This window comes from Thalassophryne amazonica, chromosome 19 (genome assembly GCF_902500255.1).
Source record: "Thalassophryne amazonica chromosome 19, fThaAma1.1, whole genome shotgun sequence".
NCBI lineage: Eukaryota > Metazoa > Chordata > Actinopteri > Batrachoidiformes > Batrachoididae > Thalassophryne > Thalassophryne amazonica.
Genome location: NC_047121.1, coordinates 45,008,500 through 45,025,705, shown reverse-complemented (window position 1 = coordinate 45,025,705; position 17,206 = coordinate 45,008,500). Strand labels below are relative to the sequence as shown.

General features: G+C 41.3%; 1 protein-coding gene across 1 annotated transcript in view; it reads left to right on the top strand.

Moving 5' to 3' along the window:
- The window catches only part of aqr (aquarius intron-binding spliceosomal factor), a 102,874-nt gene that overhangs the window by 39,550 nt on the left and 46,118 nt on the right, over nucleotides 1-17,206 (top strand). The window contains 4 exon segments of the mRNA XM_034195288.1: nucleotides 619-797; nucleotides 9,870-10,037; nucleotides 14,234-14,403; nucleotides 16,516-16,757. Of these exon segments, the coding sequence (XP_034051179.1) occupies nucleotides 619-797; nucleotides 9,870-10,037; nucleotides 14,234-14,403; nucleotides 16,516-16,757 (759 nt within the window).

Sequence of the window (17,206 nt, the reverse complement as noted above, 5' to 3'; positions counted from 1 at the left end):
CACAGCACTTCAATTTTTCCTCTTTTTGTTATGTTGCAGCCTTTTTCTGTCTCTCTCTCCCTTGACACCAATTACAAAAAACAGCAGATGCTTTTGGAGGCTATAATGCTTGACATTTTTTTTTTTTAAAAAGGACAGGAAAAACGTGACCAACCAAGCAAAAACACAGTAAAACAACTGGGAAAAAGAGCAGACAGCTTGCCAAACACACCTACACCTTCTTGCTACTCCTTTATTCTGTAATAGAAACCCAGATATTTATATCATGATATGATGCTTGTTTTTAATCATGTAAAAAATTATACCCATATTATTGTGGGTGGTATGATATGGCACACCCTTTTCACTTTAACGAATGAAAGCTGGAATTATCTGTGTCCATCTCAAACAATGTGATAATAGCACACAGAATATTTTGTTCAAAGTGTCATCAAACTTATTCATTCACTTAGTATAATAAGTGCTCACATTGAGTCACATGACATGGTGACTTATTGGTTACATCTGTGAAAATAAATATGAGATGGTGCCATAGGTTGAATATAAAACCAGCTGTTTGTCTTGACACTGACCCATGACATACATGTAACTCATTCATGTATCTTTCCTTTTAAACAGGCAATCAGAATATGGTGGAGTGGTGTTTGGGGGCTGGGCCAGGATGGCTCAGGTCATCACCTCTTTTTCCATTGTTGAAGTTGCAAAGCCCAACATTGGAGAGAGTTGGCCTGCTCGTGTCCGAGCCGATGTCACTGTTAATCTCAACGTACAAGATCATATCAAGCAGGAGTGGGAAGGTATATTTACTTGTTAATAGTTTATTTATATAAATCTAGCTGTGCATCTATTTCTGTGCCCAGTTCACTTTGTTTCTTTTTTGTCAATGCAAGAACTGCTTTGGACTTGTAACAGTCCGCATGTAGTTGTAATCTAGTAGGTTGACATTTCTATGAGTATTTGTCGTAGTACCTTTTTTAAAGCCTGTTCCCATATTTTGGATATAGTCCCTGAAATCATGATTAAAAGGTACATGAAAGTAGATATGAATTTTTCAGACCTGTAGAAGTTGCATCAAGGCCCAACATGCAGACCAGCATGTGATAAAGCTGTTTTGTGTATTTGTCATACCTTGTTCTCTGTAGTCTCCCATACACCCTGCTGACCATGCACCCTGTATGTCTGTACGAGAAGGCCTTTTTATAAGCCCATAATGCAAAAGCATCAGGGGACAAAGCCCCCTGAGCTCACCACTGGGGCACCGCCTCAGTGGCCCCCAAGCCCCCATCTTTTTAAGGTGATTTTTTTTAATCCCATTATTCTGCTAAAAATTGTAGTGAGAATCCTGTTTCGTGGATAAGATTTTGCAGCTGATCTGTATACAATACATGCATAAGGCAGATCTTGTTGTGGTACTATAGATTTGCTTTGCTTACTTCATGCTAGTCCACCATATCATCTCTCCACTGTGCTGACAGTGCCTGAAGCTTTTTAATCAATAAATGCAGCATTTTGACCCTTAATTCACAATGCACCGTCATCTGCAGACAAAGACCTTCGAAGACTAACTTCTACCTCTGAGAAAATATCATTAATCATGATGTTTGTTGTATGGCTGGGGGGCCTGGCTGCCTTTTTGTTTCTGTCTTTTGTTTTTCCTTCCAGGTGGCTTGCATTTGGGACTGAGTGGCTGTGTAGCTGAGTTTATCAGGACCTCACCCTGATCACCTGCGGCTCATCAGGACTCACAGCTGTGGTGCATCTACATGGATTGGAACATGGTGGCATTTAAGACTGGAGTACACAGTGTGTATTTGCCAGAGACTCGACCTTGTGACCAGACGGGTGAGATTGTCGTCTCGGGAGCCATCTCATCATCAGTGGATGCAGAGAACGTCCAGGTTTGATGCATGGTCTGTGAAAGAGGAGGGGGTGAGGTCTCACGCTCGTCAGCACACTTCCTGAGACTCGGTTTGTCGCGGCCACCTGGGGGGTGTCGGCAGGGTCCTTGGGTCCGAACCAGTTCTGGCTCTGGACCGTTAGCGCTGCTGGGAGCGCACCGCAATCCACCACGCCAGACCGCGCACTTCTATATTTATCACAGCACTGTTATGTTCATTAAACTCTGTTATCCTTTGTACCGTGCTCTGCTTATTTTATACTGGGTCCTTCAAACGCTGGTCGGTTCTCCGGGCTGCGTCTGACACATAACAGTAGTCTCTGGCCAAACATCACGGACCCAGCGGTAGCAGAGACGATAACGCGCCAGGAAGGCGGCAGCAGACGTTCAGAAGTTATCCGGATCAGTTGCGGGTGCTCTCCGCCCGGATGGTGCGCGTTGGAGAACCCATTACGGAATACTGATTTGAGCGCTCATGCAGCCGTGTGCCTTATCCGAGGGTCGTGGTGGAGTGTGACTGGCGACGGCTTCGCGTCACGCTCCGACCGGATAAGAGGTTTAAACGGGAGCTGCAAGAGTGTGTCTGTAATGGGTGCACGCGCACGGCGGAGCTCTGTGGCACGGGTCGCTGTGCTTCCCGTGTGACAGTTGTAGCCCCGTTTCCCCGGATGAAGATAACTACTGCGTCTGTTGTGTCAGCTCCGGTGTTATTTAGTTGAATCACGTTTTTTGTTGTGTGCTGCTCACAGGAAAGGCAGCATGAATTATTTTCTGTCACCAAAGGGGGTTTTTCATTTTTAGCACTCTGGCTCCCTCTGTTGGTGACTGAGTCACATTACCGTCAAGCTCTTAAGTTGGAACAGGTGTGTTCCATTTGTTTGAGCTTGACGGTATAAATCACTTATTAGTTTTGTGTGGGTGTTTTTTGAGTTGGTTTTTGTGTGGGGTTTTTATTTGTACACTATTTAGTGTCTGGGGTCGTGACCCTGCAGTTCTGTCAAAAAAAAAAAAAAAAAAGGACCCAAGCAACTTTGTGTTAGTCTGTTGGTCTTTCTTTTTGTTTCTTTCGGTTTCGCCTCCCGGGGTTTGATGGGATGGTCCCCTGGGGGGTCATGGGGGGGTATTTGGGTTGTTTTTTTCTTTTTTTTTGTTTTGTTTTTTGTTATGCCCTCTCTTCTCCTCTGACTCCAGCCGTGTGAGCCGTAGTGTCGGCGTTGCTGGAGTGGTGCAGTTTGGTTGTGCTGGGCGTTTCCCAGGTAACCTCTGCACCCGGGAGGGGAGGGGGGGGGGTTTGGGGTATTTTCTTTTTGTTCCCTCTCTTCTCCTCTGGCTCCAGCCGTGTGAGCCGTAGTGTCGGCGTTGCTGGAGTGGTGCAGTTTGGTTATGCTGGGCGTTTCCCAGGTAACCTCTACACCTGGGGTGGGGGTGGGGGGGGGGGATGTTTTTGTTTGTTGTTCCACCTCCGGCTTCAGCACGCCTTTGAGCCGTCTGCCATCGGCGTGGCTGAGGTTTGGGGCAGTGGGATATACCCGCAGCTAGTGGCTGGTTTAGAAGTCGGAGGAGTGGCGCCGTTTTGTGCTGTCTGCCATAACCACTGTTCCACTCCTCCCGGTTGGCTTCTGGGGTATAGTCATGGTTGGTGACACTGGACGTGCTTCCAGTTTCCACTGCGCCAAGGGGGTGGGGTTGGGGTTGTTTTGTTTGTATGTTTTTTTTTTTTTCTCCTTTTGTTTTTTCCCCCCAGTTTCCGCCCTCAGGGTTTGACTGTGGTGTCCTCTGGGGGGGAAAGGGCTGTGGGTCCATCTAGCCATAGACGGCCGGGGCTGGGTCCGTTGGTCATGAGGGGAGGCGTCTCCTGGGGTTGATGGAATGGTCCTCTGGGAGGCGCTGGGAGTCCCCGTGGGTGACGTTGGATCCCAGAGGGACCTCGGCTGTGGTTATTACTCCTGGAGCTGGCGGGATGTCCTCTGGGGGGTGTTGGTCCCTACATGTCGTTTGGGGGGGGGGGGGGGGGTGTTAGTGTTTTTATTTGTTAGCTTAAGTTTGGGTTGTTTTTCTTTTCTCCCCTTCCCAGGGTTTGATGGAACGGGCCTCTGGGGAGGGGGGGGGGGGGGGTGTTTTGGTTGTTTGTGTTTGTCTTTTTTGTTTTATGACTAATCAGACTGTGAACATGGTTGGACAAAGGCTGACCGCACAGGTTCAAGAACTCCTGGCCACACCTGTGCTAATTGACTGATAGAAACAAGGGCCAAGATGCAGCCAGAGGAGAAGACACCTACCGTTCTGTAGATGAGGATTCTGTTGGAAGATGAATGCGGATACGGTTTCCAGCCATGGTCCCTGGAGGGGGGTGTTTCTCCTGGGCCAGGTTTGTGTGGTCGCCGGGAGGCTTCCCGTGAGGGTGGGGTACTGTTGTATGGCTGGGGGGCCTGGCTGCCTTTTTGTTTCTGTCTTTTGTTTTTCCTTCCAGGTGGCTTGCATTTGGGACTGAGTGGCTGTGTAGCTGAGTTTATCAGGACCTCACCCTGATCACCTGCGGCTTGTCAGGACTCACAGCTGTGGTGCATCTACATGGATTGGAACATGGTGGCATTTAAGACTGGAGTACACAGTGTGTATTTGCCAGAGACTCGACCTTGTGACCAGACGGGTGAGATCGTCGTCTCGGGAGCCATCTCATCATCAGTGGATGCAGAGAACGTCCAGGTTTGATGCATGGTCTGTGAAAGAGGAGGGGGTGAGGTCTCACGCTCGTCAGCACACTTCCTGAGACTCGGTTTGTCGCGGCCACCTGGGGGGTGTCGGCGGGGTCCTTGGGTCCGAACCAGTTCTGGCTCCGGACCGTTAGCGCTGCTGGGAGCGCACCGCAATCCACCACGCCAGACCGCGCACTTCTATATTTATCACAGCACTGTTATGTTCATTAAACTCTGTTATCCTTTGTACCGTGCTCTGCTTATTTTATACTGGGTCCTTCAAATGCTGGTCGGTTCTCCGGGCTGTGTCCGACACATAACAATGTTAAAGAGTAAGGGACTCCACACACTCCCTTGTGGAACTCCATTGTCTATTGAATAAATCCTAGAGTGGGCTACTCCATCTGTTACTTCAGTGGTTCTGTTCTTCAAAAAAAAAAAATCTATAATCCCGTTAAACATTCTCATATCATATCATACAACATGTCATATGCCTTTTCAATATAAAAAAGTCTGCGCTGACAAGTTCTTTATAAGCTTGAGCTTTCCTAATAAAATCCCCCAAGCAGAGCGCTGGATCAATGGTCATCCTCCCATTGCCAAAGCCATTCTGATCAGGACTGATTTCTACTATGTAGGTTAGCCTATCAGTGACCATGCGCGCCATTATTTTACATAAGTCAGATGTCAATGTAATTTGTCTATAACTACTAACTTCACATTTATCTTTCCTTGGTTTTCCAATTGGGACACCAACATTGTTTCCATGCTAATGGAAGTGTCCCAGATTTCCAGACTGTTATAAAGCTGTAAGATCACGTCTGTGCTTGAGGAGAGAGTGAACTTTAGTTCCACCTCAGACATATATCAGTTTTTAATGTTTAATATCAACAAAAGTGATCTGAAAATGCATAGATTATTTTCCCAAAAATTTCAGGTTATATGTGTAAACAATGAAAGTTATTTTGTATTTTAATTGTGTGGGTGTGTTTTCACTGGAAACAGCCACTGTCACTCTGTCAGATTCTTTATTGATGGATTCAAACATTGAGATTTTTCAACAACTAATTGTCAAAACACTTTAACAAAGAAGACAACAAAAATCCACATAAAATATTTTTGTCCTCATTGGACTGTTCATCTCCATCCTGGACTGAATATTGTCTGTTGATTTTGGAGATCTGTTCAGGACTTTGTCATGAGGAGTTTTGTTGACACCACCCCAACAAAAAGAAACATTCCTGCCATCACATATTGACGATAATTGTCCTTTGGAGTCTTCATCATTTCAAGTTGCTTTTTAAAACCTTCTTCCTTGTCCTCCATCTCCTTCTTAAATGTCTCCTCACGGTCTTCCAGCTTGTGTTGGAAATCTTCAATCGTGGCTTCAAGCTCCTTTTTGTGTTTCTCCTCTTGGGCCAGCAGCTCTTTTTGAAACTGCTCCTTCTGAGCTGCCAGCTCTTTTCGGAGATAATCGTCTTTGTTCTTCATTTCCTCCTGGTGGTTCTGTTCTTTCATTTTCAGACATTTGTCCTTGGTGTCCAACATTTTCATATTTTCAAATTTTGTGTTTTTAAGCTCTTGGATGTAGTGTTGTTTGGTGTCTTGCAGCTCTTTTTCAAACTGCTCCTTCTGGGCTGCCAGCTTTTTTTGGAAATAATCATGTTTGTCCTTCATCTCTTCCTGGTGGCTCTGTTCTTTCATTTTCAGACATTTGTCCTTGGCGTCCAACATTTTTTTATATTCATACTTTGTATGTTTCAGCTCCTGGATGAAATGACTCTCGATGTCTTTCAGCTCATATCTGAGTTCCCTCACTTGTGCTTTTTCTTTCAGCAGAGCTTCCTTGTCGATCTTTGCCTGCTCTGAAAACATCTGCTGCATGTTCCCGAGCTCCTCATAGCTCTGCTCCAAACACTGTGTCAGCTGGAGCATCATCTCGTTAGCCTCCTCTACCTCAGTCAACTCCTTGTGCATCATCTCTTCCTGATGCTGTGGAAAAAACAGAAAGAAAAAAAAACAGTGATTATGAAGCACAGACACTCTGATAAACCAGTATAAACAAAAATGAAAATCATGAGAAAAACTTACCATTTTGTTGATTGTCTGAGTCCTTTAGGTTGATGGATTTAGATGATTTGTTGAATGCTCACTGCTGTGGAACAATAACTTGCTGAACTGGTGTTTCTAATGAGGCTCAGGCTCCTAATGAGGGTTTTTGTCATTTGTGACAACAAAGAGGGCTGTGTGATGTAAGAGTGACAGTGCGCTTTATGAGTCATAAAGCAGTTTCCAGCCCAACACAGGAAGCTGGAGTGGAAGCTGCTTTATGAGTCATAAAGCAGTTTCCAGCCCAACACAGGAAGCTGGAGTGGAAGCTGCTTTATGAGTCATACAGCAGCTTCCACTCCAGCATTCCCAAATTTCATTGAAATATTCATCTTTTTTATTGAATTAGTTGTTCAGTTATTTTTATGTTATTTTCAGTTAATGCCATATTGAGCTCATTTTAATATGAAATTTGTTGTAATCAGCCTGTAATTAATGTCGGCACTTGTAGAAGAAATCAGCAGGCGTCAGTGCTTCCCAAACATTTTTGAATTATGTGCCCCCAAAGCAGTGTTGCCACAGTTACTTTAAGAAGTTACTTTATTAGTTACTTTTTAGTTACTTTATACAGTTACTTTATTAGCAGCTGCCAACAACTTGTAAATAATAAGTAATGTAACTCATTAAATAACTAGTAATCTAACTTGGTTACTCTTAAGATTGAGTAATCAGCAAAGTAACTAATCAGCCAAGTAACTTATAGTTACTTTTCTGAGTATCTCTTCTTAAAAATAGCCAAGTTCAATTACTAGTTACTTTATTAGTTACATTCAGCAACTGCAGACAAATTGTCTGCAGCTGCTAATGAAGTAACTGTAAAATGTAACTGTAAAAAATAACTAATGAAGTAACTTTTCAAAGTAACTGTGGCAACACAGCACCAAAGTGCTTCAAGCCAATTCAGTATCTCAGACATTAAAGCATTTGTGACCAGAGGATCCTCTGTTTGAATCCTAGTCAGACCAGAAAATCACAAGGGTTGTTTGGCCTCTTTTTTTTTTTTCTTTTTTCTTTTTTTTTTTTTTATTTGCCGCTCACACCCCTTATACTAACATGCTTCGAGCATTTTTTGTAATTTCAATTTGATGACATTTCCAGCTCCAAGAAATAGACTGAAGTACAACCCCTGGCAAAAATTATGGAATCACCGGCCTCGGAGGATGTTCATTCAGTTGTTTAATTTTGTAGAAAAAAAGCAGATCACAGACATGACACAAAACTAAAGTCATTTCAAATGGCAACTTTTTGGCTTTAAGAAACACTATAAGAAATAAAGAAAAAAAAATTGTGGCAGTCAGTAACGGTTACTTTTTTAGACCAAGCAGAGGGTAAAAAATATGGACTCACTCAATTCTGAGAAATAAATTATGGAATCACCCTGTAAATTTTCATCCCCGACATTCACCTCCATAGGGTCAATGTCATGGCCTGCAAATAGTCCGGATTTTAATCCAATTGAAAATCTTTGGCGGAAGTTGAAGAAAATGGTTCATGACAAGGCTCAAACCTGCAAAGCTGATCTGGCAACAGCAATCAGAGAAAGTTGGAGCCAGATTGATGAAGTGAACTGTTTGTCACTCATTAAGTCCATGTCTCAGAGACTGCAAGCTGTTATAAAAGCCAGAGGTGGTGCAACAAAATACTAGTGATGTGTTGGAGCGTTCTTTTGTTTTTCATGATTCCATAATTTTTTCCTAACTAATCAGCCAAGTAACTTATAGTTACTTTTCTGAGTACTCTATCTTAAAAATAGCCAAGTTCAGTTACTAGTTACTTTATTAGTTACATTCAGCAACTGCAGACAAATTGTCTGCAGCTGCTAATGAAGTAACTAAAATGTAACTGTAAAAAGTAACTAATGAAGTCACATTTCAAAGTTACTGTGGCAACACAGCACCAAAGTGCTTCAAGTCAATTCAGTATCTCAGACATTAAAGCATTTGTGACCAGAGGATCCTCTGTTTGAATCCGTCAGACCAGAAAATCACGAGGTTTGTTAGGCCTCTTTTTTTTTCTTTTTTTTTTTTTTTGCGCTCACACCCCTTATACTAAAATGCTTCGAGCATTTTTTGTAATTTCAATTTGATGACATTTCCAGCTATAAGAAATAGACTAAAGTATTATTGCAGTATTTCATAAGCTCAATCCAGAGAAAAGATATTTATAACAGAAATGTTGAGCTTCTGAAAGGTATATTCTTTTATGTACTTGATATATGGTTTTGGCTTGTTTTGCATGACTTACTGCATCAGTGCAGTGTGTGGCATGGAGGCAGCCAGCCTATGGAACTGCTTAGATGCTCTGGAAGCCCAGGTTGCTGTGATAATGGCCTTCAGCTTGTCTGCATTGTTGCTGTGATGCCTCTCTTTTTCCTCTTGACAATAGCCCATAGAAAATCTATGGGTATTGTCCATGCTTCTAATCAAGTACAGTAATAATATGGTCAGCAAACCAGTTACTAGTAGTTTTGGTACTATGAACAGGTGCCAGGTCTTTGTGTGATGATCTTTTCAAGGCTGTTGTCATCCCTGTTGCTTGTGTGTCTTTTTTTGACCACACTTTCCCCTTCCAGTCAACACTCTGCGAACAGCCAAGCCTTTCAGCAATGACCTCTGGCTTATCCGCCTTGTGGGGGTGTCTCTGAGTGTCATCTGGACACTCTGTCAATACTGAACCAGACTGAGAGATTCATGATATTTAGACTGCATTGGTAGTGAGTCACTCAAACTTTAAATGAAATATTCTAACATTTAGAGATGTGTTGTTTTTTGTTTCCGCTATTTATTTTTTTCTAGCTGTGGACTGTAATGATCAAAATTTAAATAAAAATCTTTGAAACATTTTAGTTGCTATGTTATGAGTTTTCTGAAATAACTGGCAATAAACATGAACAGTAAGTCATTCACACATTTCAAAATTGTATATCCTCTTCCAGAAGAAGGTACTTTTCACTAATACAGTTTTTGCACTATTATATCTGTCTTACCATAGTCTTGTGTTGTCACCTTCTCTGAATTTATTCTTACAATGTCATGTTTTTTTCCTCCTCACTTAATCCATGTTAGGACCTTTCCATGTTTAATACTAGATATAGAGTGAAGAGAAATCCAGAACAAAGGGTGGCCTTTGTTTCTCTAACACCTTTCTCCATCCTTTGCCCTCCACAGGGTTGCGGAAGCACGATGTTTGCTTTCTCATCACGGTGCGGCCGAACTTGCTTTACGGCACACGGTTTGACCGGCGCCAGCCCTTCGTGGAGCAAACCGGCCTGGTGTACGTGAGAGGCTGTGAAGTGCAGGGCATGCTGGATGGCGAGGGACGTGTCATCGAGGAAGGTATGCTCCCATATCTGTACTAGTGACAATCTCATTAATGTGAGTTTTAACATCAGCAGCAGCTTTACCCCCAATCTCAATTCTCTTTCGTACCCCTTCCCCTTGGCCCTTCCCCTACCCCTACGCCTAACCCTTTAAAACAAGGGGTAAGGCAAAGGGGTATGCCTCTAGCCCTATGAATTGAGACACCCCTCCGCCTTAGGAGAAAAAAAACTGCCCGTGTCAAACTGCCGTCTTCACTGTTTGTTAACATGGCAACCGAAATGCAACTTGTTGTGGTCGCCCGTTTGCTCTTTTTATTTTCTCGCCTTTCTGCGTAAATGCAAAGAAATAGAAGAAGCTGCATATTTCTTCGATGCATCGCAATCATGTCATGTTAATTAATTTAATTAATTTGTAATTTATAATAATTAATCGTATTAATAATTAATTAATTAATTAATAATTTAATGCTAATAATACTAATAATAATTAATCAATAATACTAATAATATTGTTTGATTAATCATTAATTGATTTAGTAATTAATTAATTAATTAGTAATTAACTCATTGAGTGCCATTGACGCTTAAACGCGTCTTTTCAGATAGTAACGCTCAGCGCCAAAGACACGTTATCACGCCAATTACACTTTTTTATGGGGGGGGGGGAATCAGCTGATCTAGCTTGTGTAAAAAAATTAGTTATAATCACAAGGGAACCCATTCTGTGGGTGGTAGCAGTGTGAGTGGACTGGAGCGCGGCTCGCTCTCCACCGTTGTGCAGATGTCTTACGGTTGTACCACTCCTAATCCGACTGGTTTTCACCTGGCTGGCTGTCAAACTGTGATGCAGTCACGCTGCTCCAGTCGTTCCGTCTTTTTCCTTGGAATGAAAAAACGTCGAGCGCACGACACACACCTCACACAAAGGCTGCTTACAAGCAAATGACACAATCGACAGGCTCATGCAAGCACACGTAATTCAAATCCATCAGGTTTTTGAAAAAAAATAAAATGGTCTGATATGCGGGAGCCAGAGGGAAAAGACGCGCCGCCGAGAGAAGAGACAGATGGAGTCCCTGCCCTGACGTGTTTTTTTTTTTTCACTTTTCATAATGTTTGAGATGTCACTGAAGCAAAAGCACTGGGTTGTTCTGAACTTTGAAAATGGCTGGCACTCAATGAGTTAAAATAATTTATAATAATAATAATTTATTAATTTATATAGCGCCAAATCATGACTAATCGCCTCAAGGCACTTCACAAACACCATTTAAAAGCAGAATAAAATGAAATAAGATTAAAACACAATAAAAAAAATTAAAACATAAGTAAAAGAAGTAAAATAATAAAAAGAATAAAAAAAGGACACACAGTCATATAAAATACTAATGATAAAACAGGAAAACAGTTGCAGTGAATGTATACATTATACAACCCCTGGCAAAAATTATGGAATCAACGGCCTCAGAGGATGTTCATTCAGTTGTTTAATTTTGTAGAAAAAAAGCAGATCACAGACATGACACAAAACTAATGTCATTTCAAATGGCAACTTTCTGGCTTTAAGAAACACTATAAGAAATCAGGAAAAAAAATTACGGTTACTTTTTTAGAACAAGCAGAGGGAAAAAAATATGGAATCACTCAATTCTGAGGAAAAAATTATGGAGTCATGAAAAACAAAAGAACGCTCCAACACATCACTCCGAACTATTTGTAGGCCATGACATTGACCCTATGTGTCTTTTTGCAAGGAATGTTTTCACAGTTTTTGCTCTATGGCAAGATGCATTATCATCTTGAAAAATGATTTCATCATCCCCAAACAGCCTTTCAATTGATGGGATAAGAAAAGTGTCCAAAATATCAACGTAAACTTGTGCATTTATTGATTTATTGATGATGTAATGACAGCCACCTCCCCAGTGCCTTTACCTGACATGCAGCCCCATATCGTCAGTGACTGTGGAAATTTACATGTTCTCTTCAGGCAGTCATCTTTATAAATCTCATTGGAACGGCACCAAAGTTCCAGCATCATCACCTTGCCCAATGCAGATTCGAGATTCATCACTGAATATGACTTTCATCCAGTCATTCACAGTCCACGATTGCTTTTCCTTAGCTCATTGTAACCTTGTTTTTTTCTGTTTAGGTGTTAATGATGGCTTTCGTTTAGCTTTTCTGTATGTAAATCCCATTTCCTTTAGGCGGTTTCTTACAGTTCGGTCACAGACGTTGACTCCAGTTTCCTCCCATTCGTTCCTCATTTGTTGTGCATTTTTGATTTTTGAGACATATTGCTTTAAGTTTTCTGTCTTGACGCTTTGATGTCTTCCTTGGACTACCAGTATGTTTGCCTTTAACAACCTTCCCATGTTGTTTGTATTTGGTCCAGAGTTTAGACACAGCTGACTGTGAACAACCAACATCTTTTGCAACATTGCGTGATGATTTACCCTCTTTTAAGAGTTTGATAATCCTCTCCTTTGTTTCAATTGACATCTCTCGTGTTGGAGCCATGATTCATGTCAGTCCACTTGGTGCAACAGCTCTCCAAGGTGTGATCACTCCTTTTTAGGTGCAGACTAACGAGCAGATCTGATTTGATGCAGGTGTTAGTTTTGGGGATGAAAATTTACAGGGTGATTCCATAATTTATTCCTCAGAATTGAGTGAGTCCATATTTTTTTCCCTCTGCTTGTTCTAAAAGTAACCGTTACTGACTGACACAATTTTTTTTTTTCCTGATTTCTTATAGTGTTTCTTAAAGCTAGAAAGTTGCCATTTGAAATGACTTGAGTTTTGTGTCATGTCTGTGATCTGCTTTTTTTCTACAAAATTAAACAACTGAATGAACATCTTCCGAGGCCGGTGATTCCATAATTTTTGCCAGGGGTTGTACAAGTTTCTCTTTTTGAATGGAATGGCTGAAATAAATCAACTTTTTCATGATATTCTAATTATATGACCAGCACCTGTATGTATGTTATGGGCTGCATCTGTTCTGTTAACCTTATATTTCTTTTTCAAATTCTCCCATTTTTTGTGTCCATCCCTCTTTCCTTTTGAATTTTCATTGACAAATAATCGAAGCTTGCTGTCACTTTAAAATGATGTGAACAAACCGTAAAAACATTATCTACAAGCTGCGAGAGCAAATAATAACTTCAATATTTACCAGAATTTTTGTGTCTACATAAAGTGAATCACACTGGACCAGTCTTCTGAAACCTGAAAGTAAAATGCGTTTTTTTGTAGGAACATAATTACCATTTGCTGCTTTTTCACTGTTTGGTCAACTCAAAGCTCTAAGGTCATCTGAGTGATATTTAGCATAATGTCACTTGCGGTCTTACTATTCAAGGTGTTTCACTTGTTTCCTGTTGAGCTGTGGGTCCATGCACTGAGCCAGTCTTTCCCGTGTTCTCTCTCATCTGTTTGGATTAAATATGTGTGTGTGTGTGTGTGTGTTTGGGGGGCGGGGGGGTAATTCTAAGTAGCAATCCTGCTAGGGAACATCCCCTGCCAGTTTCGGTTAAACTTTCACATCCCTAGTGGTGCCATGCTAAGCACTGGGTGCCTTCAGCAGTGTGGAAAGAGGAAACGCTGAGAGGTAGAGGTGTATTTTGGGTCAATAAAAGCAACTGTTAAAAAATCCAAGGTAAAAGACTCTCAAATAAATAAATAAAATTCAAATGTTCCATGAAAATTGTACTGACGCTTAATTTAATTCCACCTTTTCCCACCTGTCTGTTTATTAGAAAGCCATATAATTGTTTTCTATAGTGAATATTTATCCGGCAATCCAATAGTGAGCACATGGTGTTGAGGGTCTAACTTTTATTGTGTTGTCAAATATTAATATTTGATAAACAGATTGACAGTGTGGTTCGATCAGGTTTTTTTTATCAACTGTGTCTTTTAACCAAAGTGAAGCCTTTTTAAAATCGCATACACCTTGAGAAAACTATTCATGCTTTTACAAGCTTGAGAATAGACTATTGTAATGCACTTTATTTTGGAGTTTCCCAGCGCTGTCTCGTTTTTAACTGGTGCAAAATGCGGCAGCCTGTTTTTTAACTGCTAACCAGTTTGCAACTGTGTTTTTGAAACATGCCATACAATTGAATGGGATCATGGCTACATTAATTATTAAAGGTTGTTGCTAAACCAGTTTTTACCAGTACTTGTTCCTTCCCTCTGTTATAGGACCTGAACCAAAGCCTAAGCTGCGCGGAGACTCCAGAACATTCCGTGTGTGGTTGGACCCAAACCAGTACCAGCAGGACATGACGAGCAGTATTCAGAGTAGCACTGAGGACCCATATGAGACGTTCAACATCATTATGAGGCGCAAACCCAAGGAGAACAATTTCAAGGTGAGGTGAAGCACACAGTTCAGCCCCGCACATTTCACATACTCGCTTTTTTTCTTCTTCTCGCTGTTAAAATCCAGTTGAATGTTTTCATTGCTGCTGTTTGTGTTTTTTTTCCCAACTGAGCACCATCACCATCAGTGATCCATGACAGATATTACACTCATATGTATGGCAGCAGTACGTTTAGTTAGCTGGACGCCTGTGACATTAACACCCTGCTCCCAACAGTCCTGCTAAGAAAACTTCTCATTAGCTGATCTTATGCTGCTTTTTCTGTTTTAAGAGTCTCTGACTGTACTGTATGCTGTGTTTTTCTGCAATACTTACAAAGAACATTAAGAATTAAGAAAAACTAAAAACCTTATATTATTCTAATAGCTTTTTCTGTTACAGCACATTTTTCTGCAAGTCATAAAAACTTTAATAATGCATAGACTCTATATAATATACTGGCCAAACCCTTCGCAGCGTCACCCATTTGGGGTGGTTCCAAATATCTCCATCTTGGCAGTGCCTAATTGCCAACCGAACCATGAATGGAATTAGGCAAAGGTGTGGAGTGTGAGCAAGACTGGCGTGAAAGTAATTCCCAAACAAACTAAGGCTAACAGGCTAACTTTGGTTTGGGTATTTGATTAACGCGTATTTCTGTGGACTGGGTACTGGTTTTCGGGTGGTTTGGGGTGGATATAACAAAGTGTGACTAGCATATTGTCTCAGTAACACTTGCATCAACAGTGGACCAAATGTCCACAAGCTACCAGTGCATATTAAGTGACACCAGTGCAAACAGTGCTAACACACAAATGAAGTCATACTAAAATTTTGCAGACCGCAGACTTCGTAGATGGTCCATTAGTGCCATTAACTGCACAACTAGTTGTATTATCTCAGATATTTATAATGAAATGCTCAGGAAGGACAACGGTTGAGTACACAGCTAGCAGCCCCTGCTAGCCGGGCCCTGAGGTATGGACTGCTCTCACTCAAAGCAACCAGTTCCCTAATTCAGGGGTGCCAAAGTTCGGTCCTTCAGGTCTACCTTCCTGACACTATTAGTTGTCTCCCTCTTCCAACAAACCTGAATCCAATGAAACACTCGTTGGCAGGCTTTTAATGAGCCTTTCACTGGATTCAGGTGTGTTGGAGCAGGGAGACAACTGAGTGTCAGGAAGGTAGATCTCGAGGACCGAACTTGGGCACCCATTATTCACAACTTTATGGCTTAAAATAGTTGAAACTAATTAGTTATTAGCAACCCCCTGCCACAGTTGTCATAAACAAGAAAACTAGCTATGGTGACCAAAACTGTGTTTGTGAGTGTGAATGAGTGACCAAACTATAAACATGTTGTTGATTTTAACATGAGCTTTTTTGGGGAGTGACTCACTTTTGAATTCAATCTCAAGTGGCCATTCAAGAAACTACTAGTTTTAGTACTTTAACACTGGCTTAATTTTCCAGCACTGGAGTTTGGGGTTGGAATAATGGGAACCTATGGAACCTTAGGTAAAAATTACATTTGGCTTTTGTTGTTCTCTTCCATTTTCTTCAACAGTTTGGTTTTCAAAAAGTTAACTATGGCCTGCCTAATTCCTTTTATCAGATTGAGAACATTTAGTTTTCTCAAATGTTATATAATTCTGAATTCATGCCCCACAATTGTTTCCCTTTCCCAATATGACATATGACATGTTTTTAAAGTTTTTCCCCCTATTAAAAATGAATCAGTAATAGGCATTCAAGGAAAGTATTTTTCCATCTTTGATGTCAAAAACTACAAGTCAACACATTCCCTACCCAGCGTTTGATGCACCGAGCATTAAACAGTTTGCTACTCATTAAAATATAACAGAGATATACAGTTTTCCTGAAGTCCCTTTGGCCCTTCACATGGCTATTTTTATCCAGCTAAACTACCTCTTGCGGGATGGGCTCATTAAAGCCTTAGCAAGTCTCGTGCATAAGTTACAGTCATATTTTTTTTTTTTTTTTTTGCCCCCTCTTAGTAATTAGAATTTTATTTATTTATTCATTTATTTATTTATTTTTGTATGTGTATGCTGTTGGCTTGGAAGTCTGTTTAATATGTTTTCTGTCATTCTGTACCAGGCAGTGCTAGAGACCATTAGAAACCTGATGAACACAGAGTGTGTTGTCCCCGATTGGCTTCACGACATCATCCTGGGTTATGGCGACCCAGGCAGTGCGCACTATTCCAAAATACCCAATCAGATCTCAGAATTGGATTTCAATGACACCTTCCTGTCACTGGACCATCTACGTTCTTGTTTCCCTGGTTACAGTATAAAGGTCACAGAGTCTAATCCTGAACTGCAGCATCCCCCTTTCAGGTAAAAGCTTTTTCTTAGGTTTGACATGGGTTAGTGCTTGTTGCATTACTTTATGCAATTTTTGTTACATCAGTCTGTATGTTGGTACTAGTCAAAATTTGTGGTCAGTTTTGTGTAATAACTACATTTAATATACGAGGTCTGTTAGGAAAGTATCCGACCTTTTTATTTTTTGCAAAAAACGTATGGATTTGAATCACGTGTGATTGCATCAGCCAAGCTTGAACCTTCGTGCGCATGCGTGAGTTTTTTCACGCCTGTCGGTTGCGTCATTTGCCTGTGAGCAGGCTTTGTGTGAGCAGTGGTCCACCCCTCTCATCGGATTTTTATTGCAAATAAATGTCTGAACGATTTGGAGCTTTGCTGCATCAAATTTTTCCAGAAACTGTGAGAGACCTCCAGGTGGACACCATTCGGAAAATTCAGATGGCTTTCAGGGACGATTTTAT